Raw genomic sequence first — 17,011 nt, forward strand, 5'->3', positions numbered from 1 at the left:
AAAAAAAAAATGTCCATACTACCCAAAGCACTATACAAATTGAATGCAATTCCTGTTAAAGCACCACTGTCACACTTTAAATATCTGGGAAAAAATAGTACTTTGTTTTATATGGAATTAGAAAAAACCTCAAATAGCCAAGACTTACTCAGAAATAAAAACAAATCAGGAGGATCACACTACCAGACTTCAGACTATACTTTAAATCTGTAGTGATCAAAATAGCATGGTACTGGCACAAAAATAGAGAGGTAGATGTATGGAAAAGAATTGAGAACCAAGAGATGAACCCAGACACTTATCATCATTTGGTCATTGATAAGCCTATCAAAAACATAAACTGGGGAAAAAAATCCCTATTTAACAAATGGTGCTGGCTGAATTGGCTGGTGAATTGTAGAAGACTTAAACTGGACCTATACCTTTCACCATTAACAAAAATTGACTCTTGGCTCAGTGCTCATAGGTCAGTGAGTAGGGTGCCAGCCACATACACTGAGGCTGCTAGGTTCAAGCCTGGCCTAGGCCTGCTAAACAAAAATGACAACTGCAACCAAAAAATAACCAGTTGTTGTGGTGGGTGCCTGTAATCCCAGCTACTCAGGAGGCTGAGGCAACAGAATCACTTAAATCCAAGAGTTTGAGGTTGCTGTGAGCTGTGATGCCATGGCACTCTACCCAGGGTGACATAGTGAGACTCTGTCTCAAAAAAAAAAAAAATTGACTCTCACTGGATAAAAGATTTAAACTTAAGACATGACGCTATAAAGATTCATGGAGAGAGTGCAGGGGAACCACTTGAAGAAATTGGCTTGGGAAAATACTTTATGAGGAGGACACCCAGGCACTTGAAGCAACACCAAAAATACATTACTGGGACCTGATCAAACTAAAAAACTTCTGCACAGCCAAGAACACAGTAAGTAAAGCAAACAGACATCCCTCAAAATGAGAGAAGATATTTATGTTTCTGACAAAGGTTTGGTAACCAGAATCTGTAGAGAACTCAAAATTATTAATAAGAAAAGAACAAGTGATCCCATTTCATTGTGGGTAAGAGACTTGAACAGACGCTTTTTTAAGGAAGACAGGAACATGGCCTACAGACACATGAAAAAAAATGCTCATCACCTTTAATCATCAGAGAAATGCAAATCAAAATCACTTAGAAATATCATCTAACTCCAGTAAGACTAGCTCACATAACAAAATCTCAAAACTACAGATGTTGGCGTGGATGTGGAGAGAAGGGAACATTTCTGCTCTGCTAGTGGGAATGCAAACTAATACATCCTTTCTGGAAAAAAGTTTGGAGAACACTTAGGGAACTAAAAGTAGACCTGCCATTTGATCCTGCAATTCCTCTACTAGGTATATATCCAGATGACCAAAAATTACTTTACAATGAAGACAGTTGCACAAGATTGTTTATTTCAGGCCAATTCATAATTGCCAAGTCATGGAAGCAGCCCAAGTACCCATCGACCCATGACTGGATTTGTATGCCTTGGAATATTATGCAGCCATAAAAAATATGGAGACTTTACTTCTTTTATGGGTACATGGATGGAGCTGGATCATATTCTTCTAAGTAAAGTATCTCAAGTAAGGAAGAAAAATCCAATGTACTCAATACTATTATGAAACCAATATATAATCACTCATGCTTTCATACAAATGATGAAACACAATTATAGCCCAGAAAGAAGGAGAGAAGAAGTAAGTGAGGGGAGGGGAGGGGGTTAGTCGGGTAGAGGGAGGGTAATCGGTGGGACCTCACCTATTGTGCATATTGCAAGGGTATATATCAAATATATTAAGAGTAGAGTATAAATGTCTAAACACAACAATTAAATGAGGTGAAAGCTATGTTAACCACTTTGATGTAAACATTCCAAATTGTATATAAAATCAGCACATTGTACCCCATAAATGCAGTAATGTACACAGTTATGATCTAAAAAAAAGTATTTGCATATGTTTATTTTCCCCACACAACTGCCATGGCCTCTTGATGGTAGTGAGGATTTTACTGGATTCCCACAAACAGAATACATAGGTTTCTGACTTCTGAAAACCATCTTCACCCAGTAGCATTGTTTCTGTGGGATATTTTTGTCTAGACCTCCCAACAAGTATCTGTGCAGGAAGACCCTTGAAACCCAGCCTGCTCGGACAGTAGACTGCCGGGGTATATAAATGAGCAGCTGCTCGTGAAAAGGCTTTGCAGACTGAGAAGTCCTGTGCAAAGTCCGTTAGGAGTGCTTCATGGGGATGTGTGGATTCAGAGGAGTAGGGCAAGAGTGGGGCTGAATGACTGACCTCAGTGGGAACCCCAACTGTTGTCAGACAACCCAAGGGTGAAGGTGCCAGGCTTGTCCAACAGGATGTAAAAGTTGTGGGACAGCAGAGCTTGCACCCTTCCCTTTCCACACTCAGTGGGGCCCTGCAAAAAGAACTAGGATATTTTCTTCTGCAGTGTGAGTGGCAACACAGTCTGTTGTTTAGCAGCTTCTCCCGTGAAGAAACTATAACCCAACTATGAAACCAACTCGGCAGCATGACATCCTGTATTGTACCTAAGCATTTACTCTGATTCTCTTCCTCTTGGTTACAATAGCAATGACAGTATGACAGTATCTAAACAAACCTTTGTGAGCATTACACTTTTTTATGCAGGCAAATAGGTGTTTAATCTAATGAAGTTTTAACGCATTTCTCTAACGTGAACAATGAGAATAGAATTAGTGTTTCAAAATTCTAAGCTTAAAAATGTACTTAATGACTTCTACAATTTTGTATATTGTCTTAGTCTGATATATCCTGGGACTCTGAATTTTCTCGTAATAGTATTTAAATCCTGTGGAGACATTGTTGAAAACTGTAAGGTGCTGATCTAAAGAACAAAGGGAGTAACCCAAATTGATAAGTAGCGCAAATGAAATCTAGTAGAGAGTTTCATGGGCTTGATTTCCTCGTCTTCTACATAAAATAGAAGATTTTAAGAGTCTAATCTGAAATTCCTCGTGAAGACTTCCAGACAGAACATTCAGCTTGTGGCCTTAGCTGTTCAGTACAATGCAGGTCTCATGTTACAGAGCAGACTTCATGGGGCACAAAGAGCAAGTGAAAATTCTTCCTGCACCCATACAGATAATCAGGCCAAACCTAATGAGACTAGTCTTACTTGGAAATAAAAATAATCTTCCTTTGAGATTATTATCACAACTCAATAGGGGATGTGAAGACCACCAGGCAAAAGTACGAAAGACTTGGAAGTTGGGTGATATCTTGTTTAGAGCACCCTTCCAGGTTTATCTCTGATTTCTGCCTTTTGCTGTCTTTGAGCTATTTTATAATTCTGGAAATCATAGAAAACTGATATTAAGGCAGACACAGTAGTCCTCCCATATCTGCAGCTTCACTTTCTGGGGTTTCAGTTACAGTCAAGTACACTCCAAAAATAGGTGAGTACACACAGCAGTAAGATATTTTGAAAGAAACCACATTCACATAACTTTTCTTACAGAATATCATTATGATTTTGCTATTCTGTTAATATTGTTGTTAATCTCTTATGGTGCCTAATTTATAAATTAAGCTTTATGTATGCATAGGAAAAACTATAGCCTATATAGGGTGCAATACTGTCTGCAGTTTCAGGTATTCACTGGTGGTCTTAAAATGTATTCCCTGTGAATAAGGGAGCACTACTATAATTTTTGTCCATAAAAATGCCAATTATTTGTGTCCACTGGAATGCAATTGATTATGGGCCCATTTTGGCATGTGTTTAAAAAACACAAGGCACAAGACAGTGCTATGATATGCAACTATTTCTGTAAAACAAAAGGGGAATAATATGTATCCATTCTGTGTTTTTACATAATAAAACCTCTTGCAGTATATACAGGGTGGCCGTAAAGTCTATGTGCAATTTAAAATAGTTATCTATGTTAAATTGCACATGAACTTTATGGCCACCCTGTGTATTCATATTTGATTACATATGCATAAAATCAAAAAATGAATAGTAGTGGCTCCATATTCAGAGCGGAGGAACTCAACGGGGGAGGGAGACCTGATGAGATGGAGACTTTTTGTTTCATGTCTTCTTTAGGTTTTTACTTTAATCATGTAAACATTTTAAACATTAATTAAGTATTTAAGCTTAAATCAAGGCTCTTTTCTTGTCATGTGATAAGTGTTTACTTAGGTCTGAGTTCTCCCTCTCACTGCTCTCTTGTAGAACTCAATAGTAAGTAGTTCTGCTCCCAGAGTGGGACAGAGGGAACTGAGGCAGAAGACTGTGACTCCCAATGATGAATTAATAACACAGAGTTAGAAAAAACAAAATGAAATAAAAATAAAACAAGCAGAATATGAGACTGGCAATCAAGAATGATCAATATACTGTTTTAATAGAATATTAAGAAATTCTTTAGTTTTGTGCATAAAGTGAAATATGGAAGGTTGAAAGGAAACCAATAAAGATTAATTGGAGGCTTGAGAAACCAATGCTGAAGGAAGTGGATCATTTGAATTGAAAAAAAGAACAGACCATTTATCTGGGTATATAGACTGAACACCACAGAAATGTTTATAGATAACTGTTCTACGTTTTCACAGAGATTGCATTAGGAACTGAACATAAAGTAGGGCAGATGAGTTTGGACTAGTTTTTATTATTAAGAACCATCATGTTTAGGCCAATGCAGTGGCTCACTCCTATAATCCTAGAATACTGGGAGGCCAAGGTAGGAGGATCATTTGAGGTCAGGAGTTCTAGACTAGCCTGAGCAAGAGCGAGACCCATCTGTACAAAAAACTAATAACAAAAAAAAGTAAAACAAATTAGCTGGGCTTGGTGGCACACACCTGCAGTCCCAGCTACTCAGGAGACTGAGCCGGGAGATTTGCTTGAATCCAGGAGTTTCAGGTTGTGGTGACCTAAGATGATGCCAGTGCACTCTAGCACGGGTGACAGAGTGAGAATCTGTTGCAAAAACAAAAGGAGCGCGCGGTGCGGGGCAGGTCACGCAGGAGGATTTCCCCGCAGCGGAGCGCGTGTGCCGCTACAGCTGCAGGATCGAAGTTGCTGGTCTTGGGTTTTGTGGGTGATGGCTCTGACCCAGGGGCAGGAGGGGGCGAGGGCTGCTGTTTCTGCAGTTGCTGCTGAAGCTTCGTCAGCTCCGGGTCATGAGAAGAGATAGAACCTTGAAGCAAAGAAATCTGGATCTCAGAAAAAGCCTTTAAGGACGATGCAAAGCAATCGTGGACAGCTGCACAGCCCTCCAGGAACCAGAGGGAGTGAGGATGCCTCAGCCTCCCAGTGTATTCATACAAGATTGATAGAAGGTTCTTGTCTTCATTCTGGAGATGTTCACATCCAGATAAATACTACACCTAAAGAATGTTCTGAAAATCCAGGCTCCAGAAATGTAAGGTGTACACAGCTATACCCATGGATGTGTACATAGTCATTTATGGAGTCACTCCCCTAGTGAAGGAAGGCAGCCGGATGATACTGCCGTGGAGTCTGGAGAACATGGTAGTAGCTCCTCAAAATTCCGCTGTCTCTTCCAGTGGTTGCAAAAAAGTCTTCCATATATTTTGATTCTGGGTGTCAAAGTTGTTATGCAGCATATAACAGGAATTTCTCTTAGAATCGGGCTGCTAACAACTTTTATGTATACAAACAAAAGCATTGTAAATCAGGTTTTTCTAAGACAAAAGTCCTCAAAGATTCAGTGTGCCTGGTTACTCGTATTCGTATCAGGATCTTCTATTCTTCTGTATACCTTCTGTGTACCTTTTGTTCTCAGTCACTTTATTACAGCTTAATTTTTTAAGTCCTACTTTGGACTATTTGAGCTTCTGGGAAGTACTTTGGATTTCTGGAGTTACAGACTTCATTCTGAAATTCCTTTTCATGGGCTTAACATGCCTTATTTTATTGGTGCCTTCTTTCATCATCCTTTTAAATCCAAGGCTTACTGGTATATGCTTTTAGAAAAATTATGTCAGTATTACTCAGCTTTTGTTCCTACACCAGTTTTGTTTCCTTACCTCATAAGCTATGGGGAGTTTGATAATGTAACTAGACGGAGTCTTGGGATATTGCTGGCTTTACTCCACCTCATACTTAAACTTTTGGACTTTTTTGGACATCTGAGAACTTTCAGATAGGTTTTATGAGTATTTTTTACACACTCAAGTTATGGAGTAAATTTGTTCAATATGTCAAGCTGAATTTCAGAAGCCATTTCTCCTCATCTGTCAGCATATATTTTGTGAAGAGCGCATTACCTTATGGTCTGACAGAGAGAAAACATGTCCATTGTGCAGAACTGTAATTTCAGACCATATAAACAAATGGAAAAATGGAGCCACTTCATCCCATCTTCAGATATGTTAAGCTGTATAAACTATTAAGGCCACAAAACACTAAGATGAGTTGGTTACAGGTACTGTTGATAAAAGCATTAGTATGGATTTTCAGGGCTAGAAGAAAAATGTTTCCAAATAGTTCTGGAATATAGTAAGACTTAGGTGTGTAGTCCATTTCATCAAAAGATTAAATGAAAAAACTATTTTAAAACATATGTAATGTTCAACATAATGTATATGCAACATTTATTCATTATTCAACAGGTAATTGTAGTATTAAATTGTGTTTCTTGTTGATGTTACTGAAACAGCAGTTTGAAACTAGAACTAGTGGTTTTAGAGAACTCAGGTATTCTTTCCTGACATTGTTTTCAGAATAAAGAATATTTTTCATAATATTTTAAGATATTTTAAGATATATATTATCTGAAAGTAGGCTTTTCTTTAGCACTTTTATAATTTATATTCTAAAAACTCTTAAAATTTTCATAATTTGTACTTTTAAATGAAAGTTCTAAATGTTATATTTTAATATTGTATTATTCTCTGTAGTATGATTAGCAATCATTGAGAATAAATGATTTAAATTCATTTTGTGGACCTCATTACATAAAAAAAAAAGAAAACAAAACAAGCAAAAAACCAAGAATCATCATGATTAGAAGTCTCAAGAAAGTAACATTTAGCAAGAAAGGTTGCAAGTTGCCTTCCCTAAATTTTTTTTTGAAGAAAGGTGAAGTGAGGGGATTTTAAGTCTTTTTCTTCTTTCTCTACTCTTATCAGTTCTCCTCTAGGAGACAGGATTGGGTTTTCACAGTCTTGTGTCTCAACGACAAAAATCTACACAAGACCAAATGATTAAATACTGATATGCTGATAACTGGAATATTATGTTCTTCTCTTTTAATTCATAATGTTAATTGATGAGATATTTTGATCATTTCTCTAACCAGGCTAACATTTCCATTCCATGCAGGTGTTGGGAAAGGCAATGGGTATGACCTAAAAATCCAAATATTCATGCAACGGAAGGCCGTCTTTTCCTGTTCTTATTCTGAGAACTGTAAGGTGAGAGACAATGTGGATTGAACAGTGGAGTTTGTTTTAAAGCTCAGTATTGAATCAGTATTTGATCTCCCAAACCATCACTCATTATGACAAGATGCCGTGTCACTTTCTGGTTACCATCCAACTTGGTGTCACTGGGGTTTGCATGCAAATCAGAGATAAATTAACCTTGTTGTTCACAATAATTCTGTCAGGGCACTTTTTGAAATATATTTCGGGTCAGAGTGTTGCCTTGCCTTTCACTTTCTCACAAATGCTGAGCGTGCGCCCAGGAAGATGACCAGGCTTCCACCTAGTCATTTGTAGGCATATCCTCTTCTTCTGAGTCATTTTATCTTTTATCATATAACACCAATTCTAAAATTTTAGTGTGCATGAAAACCACCTAAAAGCTTGTAAAGAAAGACATCCCAAGGTTGTACCACCAATGTGTGACTTAGGAAACTAGAATGGGCCCAGGAACCTATGGACTTAGAAATGTCCAATCAGAGATTCTCTGGGACAGCACTATGAGAAATGCAAGAGCAGGGAATCTCTTTATCCAAAGCAATGTTTTGCCAAAATGAAGAAATGCCTAAATCTATAGACCTTTCCAAAACAAAAACCAAGCTTCCTTCCTGGGTCTAAGAACCATAAACTTTTATAATTCCCTCCTAGGCTTTGCCTCAAATTCTCTTCTAGCCAACCCTACCCTCTCCCTCTACCTTTCTTAGCCTCTGCTAATTGAAAGCACTCACCTAGGCCTGATCCTTGGCTTTCCTTTTTTACTGCAGCAAATACTTTATTGTTGGTCATGCTCACCAATTTCACTCCTTGAAATTATTTGTTTTCTCACTTACTGAGGAGGTATTTATGAACCTGCACTGAGTTAGAGATGCAGGAGCTACATGGACAGTGTCCATTCCAAAAATTCAGACAAATTGCTCAATCCAAATTTATCAAATGAGCTTTTCCTCTGCTTCTGCAAATGGCACCAACATTCTCCCACTCAGGCCTTAAAATTTCACAGTACCATTGGTTATCTCTTTGCTTGGCCCCCTGATATGTAGTTAGTCACCAATTCCTGTTAACTGTATCTTTGAAATTTTTCTTCACTCTCCCTACCTTTCTGTTCCACTGCCACTACATAGACTGAAACCTCATTTGCTCAGGCCTAGTTTTCTAAAATAGTCTCCTCATCTTTTCTTTCCCCTTGTACAATGCAGTACTCAGAGCTCTGAGATATGCATCCTGAAATGTTGCTTTCATTGTGAAAAGCTGTAGGTAGAGAAGAAGACTCACTGTGCACTGTGGTCACCTTTGGCTTAATATCTGACCTATAAGATAAGTAGCACATCTCAAGTATTACAAGAATTAAATTATATAATATGTATATTATCTATGTATGTGAAGTTGCATTTAGAACTATCAGTCACTAAATAAATGTTATATGTCATTATCACCTAGCCACTGTGTCACATAGGACATACCCCATTATATTCTTCATCAACTTCACTCTTATTTCCCTAGCTTTCAAGCTCCCAAGGTAAAATAGCCCTATGATGCCTTAGCTTATTTCCATCAGTAACTTTACCTACAGACTCCATTCTAAGTGGACTAGGTCATCCTCTCTGGTTCTTGGAACATAACTCTCTATCTCATGGGTTTCTTTTTCTGATCTTTTCCTTCTGTCTTGACTAGATTTTAGTTTATGCTTCTCTTTCATGCCCAGCTCAATTTCTAGCTCCTTGATGAAGCTTTCTTATTCTATATCTCCTTTTAACCTCCCCCCACCCACTGCATAATAGCATACCCAGTCTTGATCATATAGCTTGCCAGTTAGACACCATTGTACTATTGTTCCTTATGTGTACAGCTCCTTGCAGGACCAACTAAGTCTGCACCTCCTTTTGTATTTTTCACAGGGCCTAGTGTGGACCTTCCTTACTGTGGGTGCCATTATTATGCAAGGGTGAATTAGCAATAGGAAATATTTAATATAGCTTTGAAGTCATTCAATTCTAAACTTGACCTGTCTTTTTTCACTCTGTCCAGAAACCTGCAGTGGACATGGCCTATGATCCCATCAACAAATGCAATATGCTTGATAAAACATGATGAGTTCTGTATGGCCTTTTGAATGTCAATACCAGATTTAAAATTGATCTTCTTAGTGTATTCCCCAAAGAGTCCTCAACATATAAAAATCAGATGACATTTACAATAATAGCATTATGCAATAATATTTAATTGGCTAAATTCTAGTTGAAAATTAAATACTTAACTTTTCAAAAGAGCCTCACTATAACTCTTAAACATGTCAGCCTTTACAAATTATAAATAATAGAATTTCAACTTTATGGAAAAGATTATGAATATTTATTTATACATGTAGTGATTGGACTATGAGACAAAAAGTACTTGATACACATTGGCAGCCTTAATAACTGAAAAATGAACTCACTGTCATCATCGGGAGGTTTATGCTTCTGACTCCGGTGTTTCTTTCACAGGTGCTTTATGACATGGAATCAGACAGAGTAGTCATACACGTCTTCAACTGTCCACCTCTGTATGATGACATCAAAGTGCAATTTTTTTCTTCCTCCGTGAGTAATCAGGAAACAGCCATTGGCTTTTTCCTTGTCTGGTGTTTTGAATGATTTTGGTTTGGGATTTCACTTGTGGAAGTTCCAACATGGAAAATAATGGATGACAACCCCTTGCCAGAGAAGGGTAGGAAAACAACAAATCAGATCTGGAACAAATTTTTTAAAAAGAAGAATATATGAAAAGAAAAAAAAAAGAAGAATATATGTAATTTGAAAAACTTTTGCTCACTGGTTTTTTTCCTAAATTCTATACATGTATTAGTTCCCACATGAGAAAAAAATACCAAAGTCATCTTTAAAATGCATTGCTCCTCATAATTAATAAAGTACTTTAAATTAAGGGAGATTCAACTTTTCTCTTAGTTGTTATTATGATGTTATAAGTAGCATTAATTAACATTCCTATACTTAATTCATGAAAATTGAGAATGTCATCAATTATCATTACTCTGAATATGATAATGGTATAATTTATATTGATCAGTCATAAAACCTATACCTGAATATTATTCTGTATATAACTTTCTAAGCCTTAATAATTTTAATTCATTTGCTATGTGCATTAAATTTTCACTCAGAACTGCCAACAAGTAACTATGTTGATCAATTTTCTTTCTTTCTTTCTTTTTTTTTTTTGAGACAGAGTCTCACTGTGTCACCCTCGGTAGAGTGCTATGGTGTCACAGCTCCCAGCAACCTCAAACTCCTGGGCTTGAGTGATCTTCTTGCCTCAGCCTCACAAGTAGCTGAGACTGCAGGCATCCACCACAATGCCCAGCTATTTTTAGAGACAGGGTCTTGCTCTAGTTCAGGCTGGTCTGGAACGCCTAAGCTCAGGCAATCTACCCGCCTCAATCTCACAGGTGCTTTATGACATGGAATCAGACAGAGTAGTCATACATGTCTTCAAATGTCACTTCTGTATGATGACATCTTCAACTGTCCACCACTGCACCCAACTATGTTGATCAATTTAAAACAAATTACCTGTGCCTCTGTCATCTTCTACTTGGTAGCTATTACAGGAGAATCTACCATGTATGAAGTAATCAGTGTAGTGAAGCAAGTGACCTGGATAGATGGAAGAATGGAGTCACTGAATTCTTGCTCAGTAGCCTCTTAGCAAAAGCAGTGGCATAAAGGTCACTGGCCCAAAGGACCTAGGTAATATTCAGCCTTTGTGATTATCAAGGGCCATGGAACTGCTCCTCTGTGAGGTTTTGGTGTTCACAGTGTGCTTTTCACAGGATACTTTTCATCCTGATGGGAGGCTCACTGCCTAAGTGTCTCAACCATGTCACAGAAATTTGTTTATGGAAGACACCCTGTGGCCCTCATCTGGCTTGTGTTCAGTTTACTTCTACCAAGACAGCCCCTGCCTGGGAGAAAAGCTGGATGTAGGTGTGTGGGTCAGGTGAAACAGAGAAGGCAGCACAAGCAAACACCCAAAAGCAGTTTTTATTACTGGCAAACCCCAGAGAGAAGAGGGCAGCACACCTCCCAGGGTCAACAATCAGGGCGGAGCCATCTGGGACACCTGACCTTCGGCTAGTGCATAGGGAGCAATGGAGAAAAAGGGACCTGAGAGTTGAAAATTTCATTGAAGTCCAAGGTGTTACTTGAGCAGGTTTCCTGTGTGGGGAGGTCTAATTGGTGGTTTAATGTGAGCAGGCACAAAGGGGAGTCATGCCGTGACTGAGAGGGACACACTGTGACATATCCACATAACTCATGTGGAGTCTTGGGGATCTGTAGAGTGAGGAAGTAGGTTGTGCTAGTTCTCTCATAGGGAGGTGATCACCAGGACGTGGCTGTGTGAGGCAGATATCACAATCAATCCTACTGAGGAATTGGGAGGAGGTGGAGAACTGGAAATTGTGTCAAGGGAGACTGACCCTGGCTTCTATTATAAGAAGCTTGAACATATTTAGAATAGATGCTGAGGAAACATGCAATCAGAAGAATTCACTACAACATGTTGGCATATACATAGAGACATGGGTCTTTTGTAGATTGTATTAAGCACTATCTAAACCAGATTAAAAGGTCGGTGTTCAAATGTATAAATACCTATCATGGAAAGCTACATTTCCTTGAAATTTTTGATTAAAAACAATAAGGGAAATTAACAGCATTGTCTTAAAGCCTTTGTGACTTGAGTATACTGTTATAAACTGTAGAGTGCTGCATTTTTATGGCTATACTTGTTTTATAAATATATAAAGGAATGAAGAATGTAATGTTAATCCTTTCAGAATAGTTAACTTTCAGTGTCAATTTTGTTATGAAAATAACCTTTTTTAACCATATCCTTTTAGGATCTTCCTAAATACTATGATGACTGCCCATTTTTCTTTTGGTTTCATACATCTTTTATAAAGAAGAACAGGTATGGATATAATATAATTCAATAGAACAATCCCTAATCTTTGATATCTGTGTACAAGGTATAATGGCAAGTCTTTTGCCAGTTGTCAGAGCTCAATTCTTAGAAACTGTGAACTCCTTGAGTTACCACTCTTTGTTGCCTTACTCCTCTTACTCTGGTTATTTTAAAAATACAATTGTTCTTGAACCAAGATAGTTGCATTATCCTCAGGTTCCATGGCATAGGACCATGTAATAAGTTAAAAAGTCTTAGAAGATCAAGCACCATGTCTCATGCCTGTAATTCTAGCACTCTGGGAGGCCGAAGCAGGAGGATCACTTGAGCTCAGGAGTTCCAGACCAGCCTGAGCAAGAACAAGAACCCTCTTTACTAAAAATTAGCCAGGAGGGGTGGCACTTGCCTGTAGTCCCAACTACTTAGAAGGCTGAGGCTTGAGCCCAAGTGTTTGAAGTTGCTATGAGCTATGATGGCACTCTAGCCTGAGCAAGAAGTGAGAAACTGCCTTAATATTAAAAAGGTATCATAATTAGGTCTGAAGTTTGATAAATTCCTTCTGTTAAGTTTAAAATTAAGTTTTCTCAGTACCTTGAATATGGCAGGTCCTCAGTAGGTGTTGATTTACTGATGACTGACCACCACCAAATTCTATGCTAAAGTAAGGCAGGATCTAGGGAGACTTCCACTAGTTTAAAAGCTGATCTGGGGCAGAAGTTACAAGTCACTCTAGGCATTAAGGAAGACAGCTGGAAAATCATTAAATGATAGTTTCCCACTTAAACATGATTTTCCAATAACTAAGTTGGGAAACCTTTTTTAAAAAGTACCCACTGAGTGCAGTGGCTTATGCCTATAATCAAAGCACTTTGGGAGACTGTAGCAAGAGGATTGCTTGAGGCTAGGAGTTCGAGAGCAGCCTGGCAATATAGTAAGACCCTGTGTCCACAAAATGTAATAAAATTGTTCAGGCATGGTGGTGTGTGCCTGTAGGCCCTGCTACTTGGGAGACTGAGGTGGGAGGATTGCCTGAACCCAGGTGTTTGAGGTTGCAGTGAGCTGGGATTGAGCCAGCTGCCTGGGTGAAAGAGAAAGACCCTGCCTCTAAAACAAACAAATAAAAAGTAATTATTAACTGTATTTGAAGATTTTTATTCCAAAAGGCCTTCTACCATATCTGGAAACTCCTTCCTGAGTCTACAAGTTCTCTTACTTTAAGAAGCATTTGTACTGTGATGGTAAAAAATTGAGCTTTTTGGCATCACCATATAATCTGATGCAAAAGGAAAAAATAAAGGAAGGTTAAAAATCATTCAGAGTTGAAGTAGTTTTGATTGTATGTAGCACGAATTGATGGTTATTGTTACATCAAACCTAGCTTTTTCTTCAAGTCTGGATTTGATTTCATAACCTCTCAAGTCCACTAAGGCAAGAGTAAAGTGGACATCTAGTCTACGTACTTGTAATGCACACACACTTAGTGGACTTTTATAGAGTGAGCCTTGGATGTAATGGCATATTTTTACTAATTTTTTTCTGGATGTATACAAACAATTTTGATACAAGAGCAAAATTCATCGAGAACATAGTGAAAGTACATTTGTTGGTACATCTCAAGTAGTTCTTGCTAGCATATATATTTTTTCCCTTTAAAACACCATGTTCATTATTATGGGTGTGTTGGCTCACCCCTGTAATCCCAGCACTTTGAGAGGCTGAGGCAGAAGGATCACTTGATCCCAGGAATCTGAGGCTGCCATGAGCTATGATGAAGTCACTGCACTCCAGCCACTGCACTCCAGCCTGGGCAAGAGTGAGACTGTGTCTCAAAACACACAAACAAAACACCATGCTCATATTGGAGAAGCAACAAGTTAGATCATTTTTATATAAGTTTCTAAAGATTTCTATAACATTGAAATTTATATAGTACTTGGTAAAGCTGTATTTTATTAGGTATGAGACTATTGTTTAGCCCAAACTGCTAACTTCTATCAATTATAAGTGACACAGTATTTTATTCCTGGGTTTTAACACCCATCTAGTTTTTGAATAATTTCTGTCACATACACAAATTTGGATATTTTGTTAAACTAGAATGTCCTTAATTCCATAAAGGTAATGTTAAAAGAATCAGCAATATATATTACTGAACATTAGATATTTTGCATCTCACCAGAAAGGTGAAAGGCACCAAATGAGACATCAAAAAGGGCTGAGGCTCTGATCATGGTAAGCAAGTCCTTTGTTTAAAGCTGTAATAAGGGTGTCCCAGTGCATGGCTTTTCAGTTAGCCCTAAAATAAAATGTGTAACTTTTTTTTTTCTATCCTTAGGCTTTATCTACCAAGAAATGAATTGGATAATCCCCACAAGCCAAAAACATGGAAAATTTATAGACCAGACTTTGCAGTTGAGGTATATTTTGATGAGATATGACCTAAAGTTATGTTCTATGGGCTATCTGCTTAAGTGTAGACTCCCATCTTGGACAGAATTTCATGGAATAATTTTATAAATTTTTTCCAATTCCAGATATATATTTATATCTTCTAAATCTCTGTCCTTGCTTTAATACCTGTATTTATATATATGGCAATATGTTCTTGAGAAATATATTAAATATATATATATATATATACTAAATTTCAATGGATTTTTTTCTTTTTTGAAAGAACATACTTTACACAAAGCTTCCATCTTGTATTTAGATAAATTTGGAACACAATACTCAGGAACATTGAGTATCACTCTGAAAAATTTTGAAATAAAACTTTCATATTAACATAATAGAGATATTTAAAAATTGTGTCCCCCAATACCCATTTACTTACATATTTTTGGACAAGTATTTATTCTTTGCTTTGTTTTACATTTGTCATTTCAGTTTCTCTTTTCTTTCTTTACTTGATTCATAAACTGTTAACAGATTGGCAGCAAAGACTGGGTCTTCAACCAAGCAGAGAGTGGTGTTTCACACTTCAGCCCACCCTCCCCCCCCCCAACACACACTGTTCTCTGTTCCAAGTGCTACATGGGTAACTGATGTGACAAGCTTCCTGTAATCACACTCAAGCATGGGAAGGAGGTTAGGAGGATCTTGATAAATATGAAGGACAAAGAATCTTCAGCAACTTCTTCTTTTGGGTAACATCATGAGTTTAATCAAAGAAACATTGGTTCTTAGAGTGAACTAGATTTATTATTTTGAAATCTATCACCCCTGCTTACAACTACCTTCACCTAGGCTTGGGGCAACGCTGTGAAAGTCACCTTTTCACTGTAAATATCAATTAGTCCTCTGTCCACAGGAAATCATGACTACTTTCTTTTGGGTACTGTGTACTGCTTTATTCTAAGAAGGTTCACTGCCACTCTATCTTCAGACAAAGATTGTTATTGAAAAGAGTTCTATTTTGGCTTCTACAAAGTCTCCTTATTTCAACCAGGTATGGTGGCTCACGCCTGTAATCCTAGCACTCTGGGAGGTCAAGGTGGGTGGATTCCCCTGAGTTCAAGACCAGCCTGAACAAGAGCAAGACCCCATGTCTTAAAAAATAGCTGAGCAGGTGCTTATAGTCCCAGCTACTTGGGAGGCTGAGGCGAGAGAATTACTTGAGCCCAAGAGTAGGAGGTTGCTATGAGCTGTGACACCACAGCACTCTACTGAGGGTGACAAAGTGAGACTGTCTCAGAAAAAATAAATAAATAAATAAATAAATAAATAAAGCAGAACATATCCTTATTTCAATGATTTTCCTTTGATTAGTAGGGCTCTCAACAATCTAGTCCAAGCTGGACTTATTTCTTCTTTCTTCAAGAAATGAAAGACAACTAATAAAACAAGTGTCTCTGTTTAAACATGGTATATTCATTCCTGAAAAACGTTGTGCTGGACAGAGAAAGACATGGTAGGGGCAGACCAGGCCAGTTAGACAACTTTGTATCCAGCACACTAACCACTTGGACCATTCAGCAGCTTGGGTGTCCTGCAGATTTCCTCAGAAGCTTTTTTAAATGAGGAAGTAACAAATATTTCAGGGAAAAGCTGAGATTGCCAACATGGCACATACAGGAGTAGAGCTCCAAGGCCCAGTGACACAGGGGTCACTCTACTAGAAGCCAGGAGCTCTGTAAGACTAGTGGACAGCCAGACTTCAGGTGGTTTTTATTTTTTTCTAAATATCCCAAAAACGTTTTATGAAGCTTCTTATAAAGAGATAGCACTTTTATGCTATTTATACATTTTTCCACTAACAACCAAAACGGCTGGGATACCACGACTCCCAGTTATTAGAAGCCAATTATCTGTTTCTGCCTCTGCTTTGATTAGAATGAGAGAGTAACAAAAGCCCTGAACTGAAGATGATATGATTTTTATATTGACAGTGGCCAGTTAGTAAAACAGGTGAGCCACTGTCACCTATTGCTTACTGTAGATAGAGTAGTCACAAGAATATTACAAATTCTGCACCAGCCTGACCTCAGTCGGGTTTTTTTTAAAGATAATAGTTTTGTGGAAATAGGTTGATTCTTTTTATGACTCAAGTTCCAACCACCTCATAATCAGCTACTTACTG

General features: G+C 37.9%; 1 protein-coding gene and 1 pseudogene across 1 annotated transcript in view; both read left to right on the forward strand.

Annotated features, from left to right (window-relative positions):
- LOC111722161 (phosphatidylinositol 3,4,5-trisphosphate 3-phosphatase TPTE2-like) overlaps positions 1–14,870 on the forward strand; it is a 106,125-nt gene extending 91,255 nt beyond the window's left edge. The window contains exons 13-18 of the mRNA XM_023508072.1: positions 3,441–3,468; positions 4,021–4,069; positions 7,355–7,458; positions 9,951–10,046; positions 12,368–12,438; positions 14,768–14,870. Coding sequence (XP_023363840.1) covers positions 3,441–3,468; positions 4,021–4,069; positions 7,355–7,458; positions 9,951–10,046; positions 12,368–12,438; positions 14,768–14,870 — 451 coding nt within the window. The remainder of the gene's footprint in view (positions 1–3,440; positions 3,469–4,020; positions 4,070–7,354; positions 7,459–9,950; positions 10,047–12,367; positions 12,439–14,767) is intronic.
- Positions 5,247–6,418, forward strand: LOC105888202 (annotated as a pseudogene).
- Positions 14,871–17,011: the final 2,141 nt, after the last annotated feature.

Source organism: Otolemur garnettii, unplaced genomic scaffold, assembly GCF_000181295.1.
Source record: "Otolemur garnettii isolate 467f Iridium unplaced genomic scaffold, OtoGar3 scaffold00221, whole genome shotgun sequence".
Taxonomy (NCBI): Eukaryota; Metazoa; Chordata; class Mammalia; order Primates; family Galagidae; genus Otolemur; species Otolemur garnettii.